Genomic DNA, 20,970 nt, shown 5'->3' on the forward strand with positions numbered 1-20,970 from the left:
AGGGTCAGAGGGAGAAGCAGACCCCCTGCTGAGCAGGGAGCCCGATGTGGGACTCGATCCCGGGACTCCAGGATCATGACCTGAGCCGAAGGCAGTCGCTTAACCAACTGAGCCACCCAGGCGCCCTCCTTTACTGAATACTTAACTATGTTCCTGGGAATATGTTAAGTGTTTCACAGACCTGATCAAATGTAATTTTGACAGCAGCACATGAGGTAACTGTTACCAACTCCATTTAACAGATAAAGAGACTGAAACAAGTAAGTTAGGCAATTTGACCGGGTCACATGTCTAAGTTCTCAGGTTAGGATCTGAAGCTGAAAGTGTGGTTACAAAGCTTGTTGATACTACACACATATGAATCCTTCCTTGTACCTTGCTCCATCTGTGAGTGCTACAAATGAGTTAAGAACAAGAGATGAGAATAATCAGTCTTTTCTCAGATTGTTTCCAAACAAGAGGTGACAAGCCAAAACTATCCGCTGGCAGAAGATCCAAATTAGTTTTCTTCAATAACAATAACAACATTCTGAGGCACAACTTTTGCAATTTATTTATTTTTTTCTTAAGATTTTATCTTTTATTTATTTGACAGAGAGAAACACAGCAAGAGAGGGAACACAAGCAGGGAGAGTAGGAGAGGGAGAAGCAGGCTTCCTGCTGAGCAGGGAGCCTGATGCGGGGCTCGATCCCAGGACCCCAGGATCATGACCTGAGCCGAAGGCAGACGCTTAGCGACTGAGCCACCCAGGCACCCCACAACTTTTGCAATTTATATAATGAATCTACTCTGAGAAGATATACTTCTTTTTTTAAAAAAATATATGTATTTATTTATTTATTTGAGAGAGTGAGAGAGAGAGAGAGAGCACGAGCAGGGGAGGAGGAGAGGGAGATGGACAAGCAGACAGCACAGATCCCAAAGCCCAACCTGGGGCTCCATCCAGGACCCCAAGATCATGACCTGAGCTGAAATCAAGAGACACTTAACTGACTGAGCCACCCAGGTGCCCCAAGATATACTTAATTCTAAGAGCTAACCAGAATATTGAGAAAAGAGTTGAACATTGAAGACTTTGAATCATTGAGTAGCTACCTGGAAATGCTCTTTATTTCGAGATTCACAGCTTTCGTTGAGTCCAGATCCGATATTTTATATTTCACCCATTCACTCATTCAATGTTTTTTTATTGAGCACCTATGTACCAGATGCTGTTCTAGGCATTTGAGATATATCAGAGAACACAGTGAACAAAAATCCCTGCCCTTAAAGAAACAAGAAGAAAGAAAATGAATAATTAAAAAAACAAGCAAACAAGAAACAACATCAACAAAGAAAATCCCCAACCTTAGGGAGTTTCCATTTCAGTGGGGACAGATAAAGAAACATACCAGATGATGCTAAGTGATATGAAAAGAAATAATGAAGGGAAAGGAGTGGGACAGACCTGAGGGCCGGCGTATAAACAGGGGCAAAAAAAAAGCCTCTTTTGAGGTGTTAGCATTTAAGAGGAGATTTGAATGAAATAAGAGACAGAGAGTGCACCACGTGAATATCTGAGGGCAGACCATCCTAGGCTAAGCAAGAGCACATGCAAAGGTGTGTCCTAGAAGAGCAAGAAGGCCAGTGGGGCTGGAACAGAGAGCAAGGGGGAGAGTGGTGGTAGATGAGGAAGTGGGGCCTAGTGTCAATGATATACCGGGGCTTACCAGTTAGGAAGCTAGTATAATTATCCAGGTGAGAAATGATGAGGGTGATAGCAGGGGAAGGGGTGAGAAATGGGTGGATACTGGATATATTTTCAAAGCAGAATGGAGAGGATTTTATTGATGGTTTAGAGCGTAGGGTGAGAGAGATTGGGTGTGAGGTGCGAGAAATCTTGGCATTAAAATGCTAGTTAATTAACTTTTGAGGGCAAAGCCTTCCAAGTCCTCTTTAGGCCTGGTTCTTGTGTGTACAGACCATTTGACCTTGGAGGTTAAGTCAATAGGAGTCACTAAAAATCTGATTACTAAGAATAGGAAGAAATGCATGGTGACCCTTCTGCCCCAGCTGAGTGTTATTTGGGAGAGGCAGCCAAGCTAAATAGTGGTTGTGGGAAAAAGAATAGATTCCCTTTCTAATGAACTTTTTCCAGTTTGTCAAGGGGAAGAACTGGACCTAAAGGTGTTAAGAACAGACTTTGATGGGGGTCTTCAGAAGTTTCAGGACTGGCAACATATTGCAGGACCCAGGTTTAGGTTTTCCTTGTTTTTCTATTTCTCCCTTTCTTTTTCCCCCCTTCATTTCTCACCCCCTCCTTGGCCCTACTTCATGGCTGCAGGAAGGTACAGTTTACTGTCGGTTCTCAAACTTCAGCAGGCACCAGACCTACCTGGCATGCCTGTGAAAACACAGTTTGCTGGGCCCCACTCCTGGAGTTTCTAATTGGGGTGAAGTGAGTGTGCACACGTACATGTGTAGAGGGGTATAGAGGGCTGGGGGTGCTGCAATTTTGCATTTCTAACAAGTTCTTAGGTGATGCTTGGGAACTGCTGTTTCTTGTACCCGGAGGGCGTGCAAAGCAATAGGGTCTTGAATTCCACCTCGTGTGGCTTGTCAGTGGAGAAGGTTCCAGCTCACAGAGGTTTACAGTCACTAAGGGAAATTGTCCACTTACCCAAAGGTGTTTCTCGGCTGCCCATAACCGGTGAGAAGAAGAGGCAAAAAGCCAGCAAGGAGAAGGAATGAACGGGAAGTCTTTCCAGCCTGGACATCCCCTCGGAGCTCCCCAGTGAAGCGAGGGCGGGAAGACAGCCCCCGGGGCCAGCCCACAGATCCTCAGAGGGCGCGGACCTGGAGGAGGCGCCCCAGAAGGCGGCGCCTCTCGGAGGAAGTTTGTCCTTTAACTGCAGAGCCGGGTTCGCCGTCGCAGCCACCTCCAGGAACGAGCGGCGGGCGCCGACGGCAGCTGTCAGCGCCGCCCGGAGTGCACCGCCCGCACCGCCGCCATGGGCGGCTCGGCTTCCAGCCTGCTGGACGAGGGCAAGTGCACCTACATCCGAGGTACGCGCCGGGAGCGCCGCGCCCGCCCGGGGGGCCTGCACAGCTGCGCCGACCCTGGCCCCAGAGGGCGCGTGGAGAGCGGGTGTCCGGCCCGCGCCCCGCCCTCCACCTGCGGGCGCGGGGACCTCGGGGGTCCAAGGGCGCCTCGCCCGGCCAGCTTTCTCCTGCGGCCCCGGGCTCGGGCGAGCTGCGCTTGGGCCGGGGGCCAGCGGGCGGGGGATGCTCTGGGAAGTGCGGCGGCACGGTTGCGGGAGGCAGGTGCAGGCCGCGGGGTGGGGGACGCGACCTCGTTTTCTCCGCTCAGCCCGCCTTGGGGTCTGTTCAGGCCCGGGCCCAGAAACACCTTGCTCTCCCCTAAGTTCTGAGCTCTTTCTGAAGAGAGCCGCGGGGATATCCCTTGTTTATGGAGACTTCCCGGGGGATTCCCGGCCTATAAAGCAGAATTTCCCTCCGGGTAATGTTGGCCTGGTTTTGTAAAACGAGGTATCGGCCACAGCTTCACTTGAACTTTCTGATCACTTGTGGGATGATTTCATCAGAGGCAGAAAGGACCGTTGTCATTACGCTCCCAGGTTGTACGGTTCCTTTCCCTCTCTGGAGGGGGGCGGGAGGGAGGCAAAAGAGGAACATTGGCATATTTTGTAACACTTGCTAAAGTTATAGATGGAGAGAAACTCAGCTGGGGAGACTTCCAGAGATACAGTGACTCACTAGAGAGTGTGAGGCAGAAAAAAAAAAAAAAAGACCCGAACTGAATTGAAACTGCAGAAAATCATGACCCTCCTGGGTATATTTGGCGCCTATCTCTTCCTCCCCGGCAACCTTGCCCACAACCACTACCTAACATTTGGTTATCTTGTGAATTTAGTAATTTTCTGGCTTTAGAAATACCTTCTAAACTAGGTATCGAATTGTAAGTTTTACCCTAATTCTGTAAAGAAATGGTTAAGTTCTTCCTGATTACGTTCTTTTTCTCTTTCTGGCCCCTGAATCTTTTCTAAAAGGAAAGCGTTTATTTAGTGTTCTTATTCCATATTTGTTTTCAGTCACCACAACATTTATAACCATTTTAAAAGGATATCAGATCAGGGCACTTGAGAGCAATGTAATTGACTTTCCAGATTCTTCCTCCTGCTCTGGTACTTCTGGAGGCAGGATCATCAACAACCCATTCTGTTAGGGGATACAACTTGGTCAAGTATTCCTTTGCTGTCGTTTATTTAACATGGGAGAAAGATGGATGACTTATTTATATTAGTAAAACAGCTAAACTAAGGCTGTCTCGAGTCTTTCAAATTTGGCTATGTGCTTGTTTTCACCAGTGTGTAAGGGACTGACACAATTGTAGGAGAACACAGTGAGAAGGGGTTTGCATTTAGTTATTTGCAAAATATGTTTATGCCATTTCTTTTATAAGACTTTATTTCACTGCAAAGCTTAAAAACACCTACAGCTGAATCATGGCCATCTATAGTAGTCAGTGGAAGTCCAGCAAGGTAAGGGATTAAGGTTCTCGAAGACTTCATAGTCCTGACCATTGTTGCTGCTGGTGCAAGCATTGTATTCACGTGAAAAAAAAACCTGTTACTTTTTATTTTATTGTGAAGTTAAATTATTACACATACAAAAATATGAGATGGCTAGTGCACAGGAAGGACTTGGAATGAATACGTTCTGAATGAATAAAACTATAGCAGATTGTGTAACAGTCATTGCATCCACAAGTCCTGTTCGATTTTATCTCGTAATTCTCTGGGAGGGCACTTTCAAGGTATGCACAGGCAAAGGGAAGAGAAGAGTTAAAGTTAGAATACCTCCAGAGAAAATGAGACATTGCCTCATTTGAGAATACTCGTCTTGCCAAAGGAGAAAAGAGCATTGGAAAAATGCATGGCGTTGTGAATTGTTAGTGCATGAGCACATGAAGGTCATGGGGCTGTGATTTCCTGATGGTTTTGAAGCCCCAGATCCCTGAAAAACAAACAAACAAACAAACCATAACCCTATCTTTTTCACCTCGCCCATCATTTAGCCCATGCATATTCTCAAGTTTTGACGTAATTGTATGCAGAACAATTGAAAATATGACAGTAAAGCTTAAATACAATTTTATGACCTGTTTCTCATAAAGTAGCTGCCAGTGAAATATTATAGATTTGAAAGCTCCTAGAGCTGATTCAATAACTTTCCTTCAAACTTGATAAACTTTGCTAACATATGGAGAATAACTAGTCAGTATATTTGGAGTGAGTTTTGTTAACTTAATCTTGTATGTGTTATAAGCAGCTGAACTTCTGGTATGCTAACGAGTCTGAATCAGCATTTACTTTTAGACAAATCATTTAACAGCTGCCGTTGAGTTTGTGTGCATCGAAACTGTGTGTTGATAGTCATGTTCATCACATGGATGTTTCGAAAATACATTATTTCTTAGGATTTAGTAAATTTCTAGGTAAAAGGATATCAGAAGTATTAAGGAGTTACTTCATTTCTAAAGGTATTTTGAAAATTACTACCACACTTTTCTTACCACAGAATAAATTTTTAGTATTGCTTCTAGAAACTTTCAGTAACTTTGTTGATAAAGATGTTTCAGTTAAGAAATAATACTAAGACTTCCTTGTAATCATATGGACAGTGTCATCTGTTTTAGCCTTCAGTGATGCTTTTAGCACCGACCTAAGAGGGTCTTCTTTTAATGAGAAGGAAAGCTCATATAATCCAGGCATTGGTTGACAAATTTCAGGCACTTTTCTCTCTTTATGCTGGGTTTTCTTTTACTTTTTAAACTTTGATATGCAAAAAAGTGAACTATAGCTTCAGAGCACACGATGTCTTCCTGTTTGAGCAATAATTGTCTTTCCTTTTTTTAAAATTGCCATTGGATTGTTAATGAATCAAAAGAAAAATGAACCTGAAAACTCCCCCCATGTAAGTCCTGTGGAAGGTCAGAAGAGTACTATGAAATCAGTGCTGTAGCTGAGAACTGTGGCTTAACACAGGTCTGGGTGGGGACTGGTGGACTGTTCTTTTTCTAGACTTACTATTGCAGTCGGTCATATTTCCTGTGAGGGCCCAGTGGCTTCCAGTGAAATGCTCATCGGTGGTCTGATGCTTATAAAGTAGGAAATGAATTTCAGCTTAAAAACAACATGTATTTCTCTTAGGGAGATTTTCTCATATTGATACCGAAAGGGTTAACTTAGGTGGCTGTATATGAAATTTGTACTGATACCAGTGCCTGGAGTGACATCTCCACAGACAAGGTGAACGGAAGATAGGGAGCAGTGTACATGTTTGCAGTCTACTTAATCTAGATGTGTACTATTCCACACATTTGTTTACTCTTCAGTCACGATTTGTTGGTAGGAGATGGGCATAAGAACTGGGCTGATTTATAAGGATAATTATGACAGTGTGATCTGAGAGTCCAATTTATCTGGCTAGAAATGGCAGTATATCATAATGAGAAGTTAGAATATGGAGTGTGGTAGGCACAGTTGGATGTCAACCCAACATCCCTTCCCCATTCCTCTTTCAAACAGAACCCCAATTTTGTTTGGGTCTTGAACTTCCTTTATGTAAAGCTTTCAGAGAAGCTCACCCCACTTACAGCTTTTTTGGGGTGGGTGCTGATCGGTCCATGCCTGTCATGGTGGTATCTTCTCCTTGTCAGTGATTATACAAGGCATGGGGTTGTGATGCATTCTGGCCAGTGAGGCTTGAAGGAAAGTTTGCTAGCAGCTTCTAAGAAAGTTCTCTTCCCTTTCAAAAAGGAGACAAAGGGTAGAGACATATTCTTCTTCCCCTTCTTTCGGACTTTGTGGCATCTGGATATGATGCCTGGAACTACTGAGTAGGAAGGGAGCTAGCTCAAAGACACAGCCAACATTGGGGCATTGCCAGGCCAATGGAGTCTCAGAGAAGAGAAGCTGGAGCCCTGGCACACCTCGTGCTGATCGCCTGCTGGTCCTACTCCCGAGCATTTCTTGTGTAGTATGCTAACTCCTCTTTGAGTTGGCATGGTAGAGAGTGCTGGTTACCCCCCAATATCATTCTTCCCTGATTTTTTAAAAAGCTTTTTGTTTTGTTTTTGTTTTTTAGAGAGAGAGTGCACGTAAGTGGTGGGGAGTGGGCAGAACAGAGTGGGGAGGGACAGAGAGAGCATCTCCACACTGGGTGTGGAGCCTGACGCTGGGCTCAATCTCAGGACCCTGAGGTCATGACCTGAGCTAAAATCAAGAGTTGGATGCTTCACCGACTGAGCCACCCGGGCGCCCCTGAGGTGTCCTTTTCAGAAGGAGTTCAGGCAGAGTAAAGTAAGTGGACAGAAGGAACCTAGGTTCATGAAGACTTCTTGTAGTCAACCTCCATACCAGCACTGAGCTACTTACTGCTGGACCTTAGTAAGAGAGAAATAAAGTACTATCTTATTTAAGCTGGTGTTACCTGTGTTACTATTATCCACAGACAAATCTTATTCTAATACAGTTGTCTTCTGTACTCGTGCCCCAAAGTGCCATAACCAGCACACTAAGAGCGCCTTATTGTGTCCCCCTTTAAGAAAAATTAATCAAAAGAAAGTAGGAGGTGGGTAAAGATTATGTCATTAGTATCTGTCTTAATTCTTAATTTGTAGCAATGAATGGGTCGCCCTGGGAAGTGAGGAATTGCAGCTCCCCAGGTGGAAATAGCAGGGATGGGAGGACAAAGGAGAGGGCTCAGTGTAAATAACACACAGATGTATACTGATCACATTATTTTTTTAAAAAAAGGTTCAGTTATTCATTTGAGAGAGAGAGAGCCCGAGCGAGCAAGCGAGAGAGCACAGGTGGTCGAGAGAAAGGGAGAGGGAGGCTCCCGCGGAGCAGGGAGCCCGATGCGGGGCTCGATTCCGGGATCCCGGGATGGCGACCTGAGCCGAAGGCAGGCGCTCAACCGACTGAGCCACCCAGGCGCCCCCTACTGATCACATTATATTTTGATTAAAAATAATGCCGTTAATCATTCCGAACCACGGGTGAAGCTAGCAGGAGTTTCTGATTAGGAAAACTATTGCAGACTGGTAATTTCGAGTGGCAACAAGAACTTTCTACCACCTTCAGTTTTTGTGAATGGATGCTAAGACCTTGGGAATTTAGTGTGAATTGAGAGTTTCTTAGACTCCTCAAAAATAAGCACACAGAGACTGAGACAAATGAACATTTTTCCCTACGCTTGTGGAAGAAACAGTGACCTTCCGGCCTGGGTCGCAGTTCATGCCTTGATGAACCTCATGGAGTCAGACACTGAATCAAGATCTGGTCTCCATGAAACACTTCTTTTTTTCTGTGGATGTTGGCTGTGAGAGGACCACATCATCAATGGTGCTTTAGTAATAGTAACTACTAAAATGACAATAGTGATTCTTTTTATTGTTTTATTTATTTTTGCTGGACTACTAAACTGATTGTAGTTTTACGCTACTGTCATCTTTGGGAAGGTCTGAACTGGGTTCCCAGGTAGAAAGTGCAATAGCAGGAACTCAATTTGTAATAGTTTTTAATCCAATTAAAATAAATGTACTGTGAAAATTTTACAAAATATTCAGTGTGAGTTATGGCAGTGAATTTTAATCTCCTAAGCAGAATTTTTAATTGATCTGCTCAGTAAAGCTAGGTAACATCATTCTAAGAGAAAAGGTACATACAGCAATTTGCACTGGGAAATGGGAAATGAAGTCAGAAGTAAAGACAAAAGAATAAAAGAAAGCAATTCAGATGTTAAAGTCTCTTTAAAGCACTTTAGAAAAACACAGGACAGGGGACGCCTGGGTGGCTCAGTCAGTTGAGCGTCTGCTTTCGGCTCAGGTCATGATCCCAGGCTCCTGGGATCGAGTCCCACATCGGGCTCCTTGTTCGGCGGGGAGCCTGCCTCTCCCTCTGCCTGCCTCTCCTCTCCCTCTGCTTGTGTTCTGTCTCTCTCTCTGACAAATAAATAAATAAAAAAGAAAAGAAAAGAAAAACACAGGACATGAGAGCTAAAATTCTAACAGTTCCAAACTAAAACACACGCACGCACGCGCGCGCGCGTGCACAAAGCCCCAAATGCAATACAGATTTTTCCCTTGAAACTGGAAAATTCATTTAAAAAAGAGACTAGCAAGTTGCTGCCAGTAAGAAAATGCAGGCCAACTTATAAAAGTGTTACTGCTGCTTCTCTTCTTATTTTTTTGTTGGTAGACATATTTTTTCTCACTTCGAGGAGAAAAGATTTAGAGATATGAAAGCAATTAATTCAGTTTTGCAAATTGCAAGCTCCGGGACCCAAAGAAATTTATATTTGCATGCTTGATGTTGTTTGGATATTGATGTCTATAGGATTAGAATATATTAGTAGTTTTAACTAGGAGCTCCTAAGCGGTGTGTGTGTGTGTGCGCGTGCGCGCGCGTGCGAAATGGTGGTTTTATTAAAGCACAGGGACAAGACCCGCAGGCAGAAAGAACTGCTGCCTCTAAGTGATTCCTTAAAAGCCCGTAGTGTGAAGGAATTTTGGAGGAAGAGTAAATGTCTCTATGCCAAACCATGTGGATTTTCTTTCTTCTTTTATTTTTTAAGATTTTATTTATTTATTTATTTGACAGAGAGAGACACAGCGAAAGCGGGAACACAAGCAGGGGGAGCGGGAGAGGGAAAAGCAGGCTTCCCGCGGAGCAGGGAGCCCGATGCGGGGCTCGATCCCAGGACCCCGGGATCATGACCTGAGCCGAAGGCAGACGCTTAACGATTGAGCCACCCAGGCGCCCCTCTTTCTTCTTTTAAAACTATTTTTATTTTAACATAAAACACAGGTTCAGAAAACCACACAAAACAAACGTATAGCTTAGTGAATCACTATAAGGCAAATATCCTCGTGGCCATCACCCAGGTCAAGAAATGGAAAGAACTTCACTAGCCATTCCAGAAGCCTCCATGTACTCCATCCTAATCCTAAACCACTTTGTTTCTTCCACAATAACCACTATTTTCAGTTATCTATTGTTGCCTAATAAATTACCACCAAAAGATACTGGCTCTTCAGACAGTGGTATTTGCTCACAATTCTGCTATCTGCCCTGGGTTCAGCTGGGTGGTTCTACATCTTCTGTTTCACAGGTGGTCATTCCTGTGGCTACACTCAGCTGGTGGATTGGCTGGTGGCCAGACTCAAATGGGAAGGCTTTCTGTCTCTCCAGGTGGCGTTTCTACATGGTCTCTCCTATAGGATGCTGGGCTTTTTATTTTTTTATTTATTTTTTTTAAAGATTTTATTTATTTATTTGAGAGAGCGAGAATGAGAGAGAGAGAGCACATGAGAGGGGGGAGGGTCAGAGGGAGAAGCAGACTCCCTGATGAGCAGGGAGCCTGATGCGGGACTCGATCCCGGGACTCCAGGATCATGACCTGAGCCGAAGGCAGTCGCTTAACCAACTGAGCCACCCAGGCGCCCAAGGATGCTGGGCTTTTTAAATGATAGGTCAGGGTTTGCAAGAGTGCCACAGCTTCTAGGAGGCTCTTAAGGCTTAGGCTTGGAAGGCCATGGGATTACTGCACTACATTTTATTGGTTAAAGCAAGTCTTGGGTCCAGCCCAGATTCAAGAGGAGGGGACTGCACAAAGTCATGAATATCATGAGTTGTGCTTCATTAGGTAGGAGTTACCACCATAACAGACTACTACACCACTAATCTAGATGTGGAGTAATGACTTCCTTATATTTCCTGATGGTTTATCACCCATAACACATTTTTAAACACTATAGTCCCGGCCACTTAAAAAATATCTTTTTTAAGTTTCTTTTAATTTACAGGTTTCCCTTTTATCTCTTTTACTTGCAAATTATCTGTTGGGGGATCTGGGCTATTTGAATCTGCTCATGGTGCAGTTCGACACATTTCTTCTATATTTTGTACACATTGACAGAGTGATAGTGAAACTTGATTAGACTCAGGATTAATACTTTTGTCAAGCGTATAGGCTGTGATCTTCATTTGAAGGCACATAACATCTGATTGTCTCTTTTTATGATGTCAGCAGCCACTGATGCTCGTTCCTGGGACCCATGAATTCACTGGGGGTTGAAAAAGTGGTGATATCCTAATTATGTCATTTTGTTTTCATCTATTACCTGGAATAATTTTATAGAGTGGTACTTTTTTAATCTATAGTTTTGTTACCTCATATTACAGTTCATATAGGAAAGACAAGATAAGAACTTTATCCTTTTATTTACCATTTTCAAATTATTTATTACTTTCTTGTCACTCCCCACAGGTGATCAATTAATTTAAAAAATATTATTGTGAACTCGTGAATTCCACTGTAATTCTAATCCTTATTGAAGCTCAAATTTCCCATCATTGGGAATGAAAACCTCTTCAAGTTGGCTCCTGAGTCTTTTTGAAATGACCCGAGTAGTATCTGATGGCTTCCTTGCCATCTGGTAGGTCAAGCTGTTTTAGGCTTACCCTGTTTATATCCTACCCTGTATCTGGAATAAGCAATATCTATAAGAAGCCCTGATTTCTTTAGTGGGAAATGGTATTTCAAGATGACAGTTTGGGCCTGGGAAGGCTTATGGCAGTGACTGGGTTAGCCATTGTTTCTGGGCCTATTTAGTGGATAGAACTAGGAAAAAGTGTATGTTTTCTGCACTACCTATATCTATATCCTATCCATCTATCTATCTGTCTATCTATCTATCTATCTATCTATCTATCTATCTCCTTTTCCTTGGTTCTCAAAGCACAAGATGATAGAATTAAATATCCCCAAATTCTTACTTGCTGTATTCCTCCTAATACATACAATGGTCTTAGACAAAAACATAAATACTACCACCATCAATTATGATTGTAGAAAACTATTGAACAAGCTGTTTTAAGAATCAGTAACACAATTTTTGTGTATGCTATCTAAATTCTCCCAATTTTATTTTATGATTTTCAATGTCAGAGTATATAACTATTATATTCTCTTTTCTCACTCTTGTTTTACAAATAAGTTTTATTTATTTATTTATTTATTTATTTATTTTACAAGTAAGTATTATTTACTATATCTGTCCTTACTTATATTGATATCTCTCTGGTCCTTGAGGCTCATTATCTAGTAGATGCCTTAAGAAGAGCTCATGGGAACGTGAAGAAGTATAAAGATAGACTGATTTAGTAGATCAGTGATATCACCAAAGGTCAGCTTATTTTTATCTTTCTACACTCCATGCACTAGCTCTTCTTATGGTTAAAAGATGACTAGAGCAGCAAAAAGTATCACATTCTTAGGTAAATCAATGTCCCAGAGGCTAAAAAAGAGGCCTATCTATTCTTTGAATACCTTTATAAGAGCAAACCTTTCCCAGATGCCTTACTAGGAGACTCCCCCTTATATTCCACTGATCAGAAATTGTGTCACATATTCCTTCCTAAGCCATCACTGGCAAGTATATGGAATTACCATGATTTGGTTAGACTAATCCAGATTCATCCCTGGACTAGGGGCTGGGCCAAACTTCCTTGAAGCACATGGCTGTAGGGAAGATCTTGGATACCTGAACAAAATCAGGTTCAGTTATCAAGGAAGAAGCCTGAATGGCTATTAGATAAATAACCAACATTACAAGTTTTGATAATTATTATGCAAGGAATTAAAAGGGTAAACAACATTACAAGTTTTGATAAATATTGGGTGCCTAGGTGGCTCAGTTGGTTAAGCGACTGCCTTGGGCTCAGGTCATGATCCTGGAGTCCCAGGATCGAGTCCCGCATCGGGCTCCCTGCTCAGCAGGAAGTCTGCTTCTCCCTCTGACCCTCCCCACCTCATGTTCTCTCTCTCTCTCTCACTCTCTCTCTCAAATAAATAAAATCTTTAAAAAAATAAGTTTTGATAAATATCATGAAGGGAATTAAAAGGGTTATTGAGACAGAAAACTGATGGCAGTGATAGAGCAAGGAGAAGAGATATACTTAAGATGTGGTACTCAGGAGGATAATAAGTTGCTATCCATATGAAGAACCAGGGGAAGAATATTTTGAGTAGAGAGATCAGCATATAGAGGGAGGAGAAGGAACTTGAAGGTACTAAGAACAGTTAGTACAGCTAGAGTGTAGTGAGCAAGAGAGAGAAAAGTTTCATGGGAGGGAATTCCTTGTAGCACTTATTACTAAAGGACGTACGATATGTTTATTCCTTAATTTTGTATTGCTTGCCTACCATCACCACAACGTAAGCTCCATGAAAGCAGAGTCTTTGTTTTGATTCACTGCTATATTCTTAGCAAATAGATCAGCATCTGGCACGTGGTTTATTATCAATAAGTATTTGATTAATAAATGGATGAAAGGAAAAATTTAGAAACTGCAATGAATATCCTTAAAAATAAGAGAAGTATTGCGTTTGTAAAACAAGTTTAGGATGCGATGAAGTAATGATACTGGTAGATAAGAAATAGCTCTTGGAAAATAAAAATCTGGTGATCAATATTTTTTTTAAGATTTTTTATTTATTCATTTGAGACAGAGAGATAGAGAGAGAGAGAGCACATGAGCATGGGGAGAGGCAGAGGGAGAGGGAGAAGCAGGCTTTCCGCTGAGCAGGGAGCCCAATGCGGGGCTCGATCCCAGGACCCTGGCATCATGACCTGAACCGAAGGCAGACGCTTAACCATCTGAGCCACCCAGGCGCCCTGGTGATCAATATTTTTAAAAATCCAGTTGTTGCTTTGGAAAATAAAGTTGAGGACTCTTGCAGAAAATAGAACAAAAAGATCAAATCATGGAAAATAGAAGAGATAATAAAAAAAATTAAAGGGCCAATCCAAAAACTTAAAACGTGACTCACAGAAGTCCCACAAAATAAAGACCAAAGAAAACGGAGAAAATTACCGAGGAAATAATACAAGACCATTTTCTAGAACAGAAGATCATGTTTCTCTGGATTTATAGAGCCAAACATTTCCTGGAGCTCATCCAGAGCTGGGAATAGTTCATGTTTCCAACATCCAAAATAGGAAGACCTTATAATATGTAGGGCATTGTATAGAGTCTTCAGTAGTAGTGAGCAGAAATTAGCCCTGCAGGACTGCTTTGGACTTGCTCTAATAATAAATGTCAAAGCAAACCTCAGAAGAATTAAAAAAAATAAAAATAAAAACTTAAAAAAATAAAAAGAACAGAGATAGATGGTTTTTTCCAGTTGGAGTTTTCTGATGAGAATTCCAGTTGAAGTATTTTTCTATGTTGACCTCTGGATTGGTATCTCAGTCTGGGAAGTTTTAAGTTGACTAAGGGATAGATGATCACTAAGGATTCCTTTATTCATCTCAGTAACTCTGTTTTTTGCCTTTTTAAAACAATATTTTATTTATTTGAGAGAGAGAGAGCATGAGGTGGGTGAGGGACAGAGGGAGAGGGAGAAGCTGACTCCCCACTGCGTAGGGAGCCCACAGAGGGCTCGATTCCAGGACCTCAGGATCATGACCTGAGCCGAAGGCAGTCGCTTAACTGACTGATCCACCCAGACATCCCTCAGTGACTCTGTTTTATGCAGTTTGAGTTCTCATGTTTTCTATAAGGGTTGCTCTATAATTATCATAGTTGCTTTATTGAAAAAAAAACAAACACATCCAACAATGTAAAGTGCACAATATCCAGCATCCAATCAAAAATTACCAGGCAAACGAAAGCCGGAAAATATCCATAACTCTAAGGAAAAAAAAATTATCAATAGAAACAGACAGGAATTACAGACATGATGAAATTAGCAGATAAGGATGTCAAGACAGTTTTTATAAATATGTTCCATATGCGAAAGTGGAAGAAAACATGAACATGTTGAGAAGGGAAATAGAAGATATGAAAAATGATACTTGTCCCCAGTCTTTAGGAAGGAGCGATATGACTACTTTGTTTTTGAAATCTGTTGGAACATCTGTTGGAAAATGTAGCTGTACTTTCTGCTACCAACAATCCCAGTTGACCTGGGAAAGGAGCAGAGCAGACCTGCATGAGGAGCTGCTGACATGGGGCTGGGCTGGGTCAGGACAGAAGAGCAGGATCAACTCAGAAATGAAGGGAAATTGTGGATGTTCTTTCAAAAAGGACCCTGCTAGTAGTGGACATGTGCCATTACCTCTGGGGCTCACACAGGGCAAGTGACAATTTCTATAATTAGCTCAGAAGAATTCAGAGGGGTTTTTTCCCCAGTTTGGATTAACAGGGTTTGTTTAAAAAATTATTTCCTATGTAAGTCATGCTTGAATGAGTTAGATAGATATGCCTGAAGAATTGCCTGAGCAAAACAGACACAGACTTGGAGTTGGAATAAAGATAAATTTTATTAGCAGTAATAGCAAATGTGTAGTATTTGGAGTATAAATATTTAAAATGGTTTCATTGGAAAGAAGGATTTAATCAGTAACATTAATTGAAATGTACTGTTTAAACTTAAAATAAATAAGAATTTTAAAGAACCACTAAGACCTGGGCCTTTCAATTGGGATGTCAGTTCTTAACTATAAATGGTAACTCCTGGCCTGAGGAGTGATAATAGTAAAAATAACAGTAAACACTAACATTTATTGAGTGTCTACTAAGTACCAGGCAGTGAGTATCTCAGAAAAAAAGGTAATGGGATGTCAAATGTTCTTCCAGAAATTCCAGGTCTTGTCCGCGAAGCTTTTTCTTTAATGGAAAGGAGTACCAAACTTGATAGGCTTCGAACCGTGGCTTGTCCACTTTAAATGAGCTAAACCAGTAGTTTATTTCTTGGTAGAAACTGAAACATTTACTAAACCCTTAATTCCATACTTTAATTCTAAATGATCTATTTTTCAAAGTGAGTATTTCCAGTGGATAAGATTGTAAATAGCATAGTCCAGAAATTAAAATTCATCTAAATGTTAGCAAAACAGGGGCGCCTGGGTGGCTCAGTTGGTTAAGCATCTGCCTTCGGCTCAGGTCGTGGTCTTCGGGTTCTGGGATTGGCTGGGTTGGGCTCCCTGCTCAGCGGGGGAGCCTGCTTCTCCCTCTGCCCCTCCCCCCTCTCGCAAATAAATAAAATGTAAAAAAAAAAAAAATGTTAGCAAAACCTAATACCAAAGTTACAAATAGGTGGAAGCAGGAATAGTAGGTCACTTATAATTAACTTTAAATAAAATGGTACCATAGGCAATTTCTTCATTATAAAAGAAAATACTAATATTTGGGAAACAAGACTCAAAAGACTCATAAATGGAGATTTCACATTTTAAAAACAGGCATGAGACTCTTCTGAGGACTCGCTGAATCTGAAGCTGGATTCTCTGTAGATTGTGGGTCTGTCAGCCGGCTGCCTTCAGTTTCTCATGTGTCAAATGGGGACAGCTGTACTGCCCAGTGAGATAAAAGGAGGTCAGCAAAGAAGGTGATACAATTCTTGGATTTCCCAATCCTACTATTATGCTAATCAGTTTGCCTTTACTATCAGCTAGGGTACCAGGCCTTCCCAGAGTAAATAATTGGCTTTCAGACGCTGCCAAATAATACCTATTTCACACATTTGTTCTGAGGACTAATTAATGTTTAAAGTGTTTAAACACAAAATGCCTCTACAGAAGCAATGGCATTATAATTTGTTGGGACACTCTAGTATTGTAATTAGTACTAATTAGATTCTTTTCAACAGCTTGTTGAATTTACAAATTACTGCATCTAAGGTATTCTTTATTCATCATGAAAGAGTCAGACACAATGGTTTCAATTGGAGCCTTTAAACAGCTATTCTCAAAATTCCATGCACACCCCTCCCCGCAAACCAGGGGAGGACAATAGCAAGACACATTTCTAGAAACTGTGATGGGAGAGTGGTCCCCATGGTGTGCGGGAGCCAGCTGACACCGACTGGCAAGAGCTGAAGCTGGGCATCCCTTCCTTAGAGTTCAGTGACATGGTATTGGTAGCTTGAAATTAGTCACGGTAGGTGGGGTTTTTGTTTTGTTTTGTTTTGTTTTGTTTTGTTTTGTTTGGGTTTTTTTGAGACTCATTTTATCAGCGCATCACTGCCAGTGCCCTCTCCTCAGTATTTGGAATCTGGCTGAAGTCATACCCAATTGTCAGGGCATGAAGCCAGATTTCAGTTATACATTAGTCAGAAGGGGCTTAACCACCGAAACGAATACTCCCCGAATCTCAGTGGCTTGATGTGATAACGATTTATATTTCAGTCATTACACAATCCAGTGTGATTCCGTGTGGGATAGGGAAGGGGGGTGGGTCATTCAGGGATCCATACTCCTCCCATGTAGTGCATTGTGCCACAGACCCCTTTAGCAGTCTGGTGAAATCTATGGATCCCGTCTCAGAATAACATTTTTTTAAGTGGAAAAAAAAATACACAGGATTACAAAAGAAACCAATTTTATTGAAATGCAGATATCAAAGTATATTAAAAATCTGTGCCATGATAACATATGTGTTTCTTTATTAATGCATTCAATGACAGGGTTTCAGGGTGGGTCTAATAAAACTGCTGTCACTTTGATGAAGTGCTATCCTAAGATGTGCAGCCAATGAAATGTGCTTTGAAAACATCTGTGATCTCTAGTGATGATAAAGTCACAAGCTACCAGAGGAGAGGGGTGGGGGATGGGCTAAATAGGTCATGGGGGTTAAGGAGGGCCCTGGTGATGAGCACAGCGTGATGTATGGAAGTGTTTAATTACTGTATCGTACACCTGAAACTAATATCACACTGTATGTTAACTCACTGGAATTAAAGATTTAAAAAAAAAAAATCAATAACAGAAGTAAAGCAGGAAAAAAAAGTCACAAGTAGTGGTAAATTCTACTGGTCTGTGGCCTCCATTCATAATTGAAGGAAATGCTGAATTTGAGTTGGATGTTAATAAAAATAAGATATTATTTTCCCCCATTCAACTTTTAGACCCCCTGAATTCCATCTGCAGATCCCATAAGGGTCCATAGACCCCAGATTAGGAACCCCTGATCTAGTGGTTCCAGAATTCCTGGGGCTCCAAAGACCTTAACTGGATACCCTGCTTATGTCTGCTAATAAGAGAAGAGGGACAGTAGGGGATGAGTGTAAACATTTTAACAACCACGCGAGGTAGCGGACATCATCTCTGTCCAACTTTCAAACTTCCACGTGACACAGCTTCCTTCTGTAATCTCTCCATTTGGCGATTTCTATCAGAAATCCTATCCCTTTTTTGATCACCTCTTCTCTGACATCCACTCAATATGTGACCCTTCCATTTTAATGAATAGCTTTTGTACTTTAAATGTATTTTCACTTTGAAGGTAGGCTGTATCTTTATTTTTAGGTGAGAAAAGTTCAAACCCTCTAAACTTGACTGTTGAGCACTGGAAATGTGGCTAGTCCCAACTAAGATATGATGCAAGCGTAAGATACACATTGGGTTTTGAAGACTTAATACAAAGAAAAGAATGTAAAATGTCTCATTAATTTTATTTAATAGCAATTATATAGTGAAGTGATAATATTGAAGTCTTACTGGTTTAAATAGATATATAAATAAAATATGTTAAATATACATAAAATAAATGAAAATCAATTTAATCTGTTTTAAATATTTTAATGTGAAAAGTTAAAATTACATTAGGCTCACATCCGTGGCTCACATATTTCTTTTAACTCCTGTTCTTTTTTTTTTAAGATTTTATTTATTTATTTGACAGAGAGAGAGAATGAGAGCAGGAACACAAGCAGGGGGAGTGGGAGAGGGAGAAGCAGGCTTCCCACCGAGCAGGGAGCCCGATGCGGGGCTCGATCCCAGGACCCTGGGATCATGACCTGAACCGAAGGCAGACGCTTAACGACTGAGCCACTCAGGGGCTCCTAGACGCCTGTTCTTGAATAAAAATTCATAAAGACTCACAGAGCTGCAAGAGACCTTTGGATGGTTATCTAATCCAACTCCGTTGTTGTAACCTGAGGGACTGAGTGAGTTGCTCCTATCTGCAATGGCTAGAAATAGGACAGGAACTCAGATCTCCATATTCCTGGTACAGAGCCCTCTTCATATCTATGGGGTTTCAACCAAATCAAAACAAACCAAACATCTCTAAGCTCTAAGTTTTTAGTCTAAACCAGAGTATACTTTAATTCAGAGTTACATGTAAAAATCCTAAAAATGGCAAGTTTTTTTCAATCTGTTGTGTTATTCAGCCTTAGGTTTAACACTTAAGTATAGCTTTCCCTGGCTACTGAAGAAGTGCAGGTGGGCAGAGAGACTGGCCGGTACTTGACTCCCTCACGATCCCAGAAAAAAGAAACCCTGTGGTCATTCTCCTTGTCTCTGGTCTCCACATTTCTCTCTGTTGAATATTTAAGCTCATGAAGAAATGTTAATTCTTTTCTCCCCTGTATTTTGTCTTAAAGGGATGGAAACATGTGGAACCCTATTCTACTTAACACAACCACCCCTTTCTTCCAGCCAGGAGATGACAGAATGGATAGCAATTAAAAGAAATAAATGATGGGCCTCATTTTTTCTTCCATATTTTCTTCTTAGCTGCCACTGTGGACTCTATAGCCAACTTTAAGAAGATATCTGGAATATTTACTGAACTTTTTGTTCCAGAATATTCCTTTCCACAGATTTTTCTCCCACCAACTCATTCGGTCTGTGATGCACCAATTTTTATAGGATCACATTTGAGCCATTGTGTTTTTAAATAATATTTAAGGGAGGGCCTGGGTGGCTCAGTCTGTTAAGCACCTGCCTTTGACTCAGGTCAGAATCCAGGGTCCTGGGATCGAGTCCCACATCGGGCTCCCTGCTCTGCAGGAAGCCTGCTTCTCCCTCTGCCTCCTGCTCCCCCCTGCTTATGCTCAAGCACTCTCTCTGTCAAGTGAATAAATAAAATCTTTTAAAAATAATAATATTTAAGAGTTTAGGTTTAAAAAAAAAACCTTGGCTTTATTTTTTTTAAGATTTTATTTATTTATTTGACAGAGAGAGACACAGCGAGAGAGGGAACACAAGCAGGGCGAGTGGGAGAGGGAGAAGCAGGCCTCCCGCGGAGCAGGGAGCCCGAAACGGGGCTCGATCCCAGGAGCCCGGGATCATGACCTGAGCTGAAGGCAGACGCTTAACGACTGAGCCACCCAGGCGCCCCAAACACCTTGGCTTTAAATCATGTATTGCCAATACATCATTTTTTCCTCTTAGGAATTTTAAGTAATACAAGTGCTTCTTGAATCATACAATTTGCTGAAAATGAAATAATATAGTCACCTTACTCAGCACTGTCTGAAAAAGATTATACGTTACCTACGCTGGGTAACATAAAATGGGATGTCCCATTTTTCTCTGAACTTGCACTTCCTTGCATTTGCTACGGTCTCTAGAATTCTAAGTTCCAAGAAGGGACAGAAGGACTACATCGTGACCCATGGTAACTTTCATGACCCTCCTGCCTACAGGTGTCATGTTTTGACATCTCTTCAATATTGCTATTTGGCACATTCATGAGAAACTCTCGAGGCAAACTGGAACTAACTTCTTTGTTTTGGATCATCACAGCTGCTGACATCAATGGATGTCAAAGAGGGAGCGCAAACCCTCACTTGTCTCCATATGGTTTTTATGAAAATATATGATGCCTTGCGATGAGTTGATAACCAAACCCAGCAGTTCTCTGGAGACTTTTCTTTTTAACTCTGCATTGTTAATTAAAAGAAGAGATATACACATAGGTTGTATTTTGCAAATGAGTAGAAGACTGATTAAGATTTGTAATAAAAACTTTCCAAATGATATTTATATATAATATGCCTCTGTCCTGTTTTCACAAGAGCAGACAAAATAAAATGAACCTACAGAGCAGATAAATCTTAGGAAAACATTCATCATGAAATGTTAACGGTGCAATTTTCTTGACTCA

The 20,970-nt window shown here is 41.5% G+C and overlaps 2 protein-coding genes across 2 annotated transcripts in view; both read left to right on the plus strand.

The window, feature by feature from the left end:
* LOC141374044 (uncharacterized) overlaps positions 1-2,774 on the plus strand; it is a 72,784-nt gene extending 70,010 nt beyond the window's left edge. Inside the window, exon 4 of the mRNA XM_073900271.1 lies at positions 2,667-2,774. Within this exon, the coding sequence (XP_073756372.1) occupies positions 2,667-2,731 (65 nt within the window). The 3' untranslated portion in view covers positions 2,732-2,774. The remainder of the gene's footprint in view (positions 1-2,666) is intronic.
* Positions 2,775-2,874: 100 nt separating this feature from the next.
* NIBAN1 (niban apoptosis regulator 1) overlaps positions 2,875-20,970 on the plus strand; it is a 152,750-nt gene continuing 134,654 nt past the window's right edge. The window contains exon 1 of the mRNA XM_025878052.2: positions 2,875-3,046. Within this exon, the coding sequence (XP_025733837.1) occupies positions 2,992-3,046 (55 nt within the window). The 5' untranslated portion in view covers positions 2,875-2,991. The remainder of the gene's footprint in view (positions 3,047-20,970) is intronic.

This window comes from Callorhinus ursinus, unplaced genomic scaffold (genome assembly GCF_003265705.2).
Source record: "Callorhinus ursinus isolate GAN/ISIS: 27379988/994484 unplaced genomic scaffold, GSC_fseal_2.0 scaffold13, whole genome shotgun sequence".
Lineage (NCBI taxonomy): Eukaryota > Metazoa > Chordata > Mammalia > Carnivora > Otariidae > Callorhinus > Callorhinus ursinus.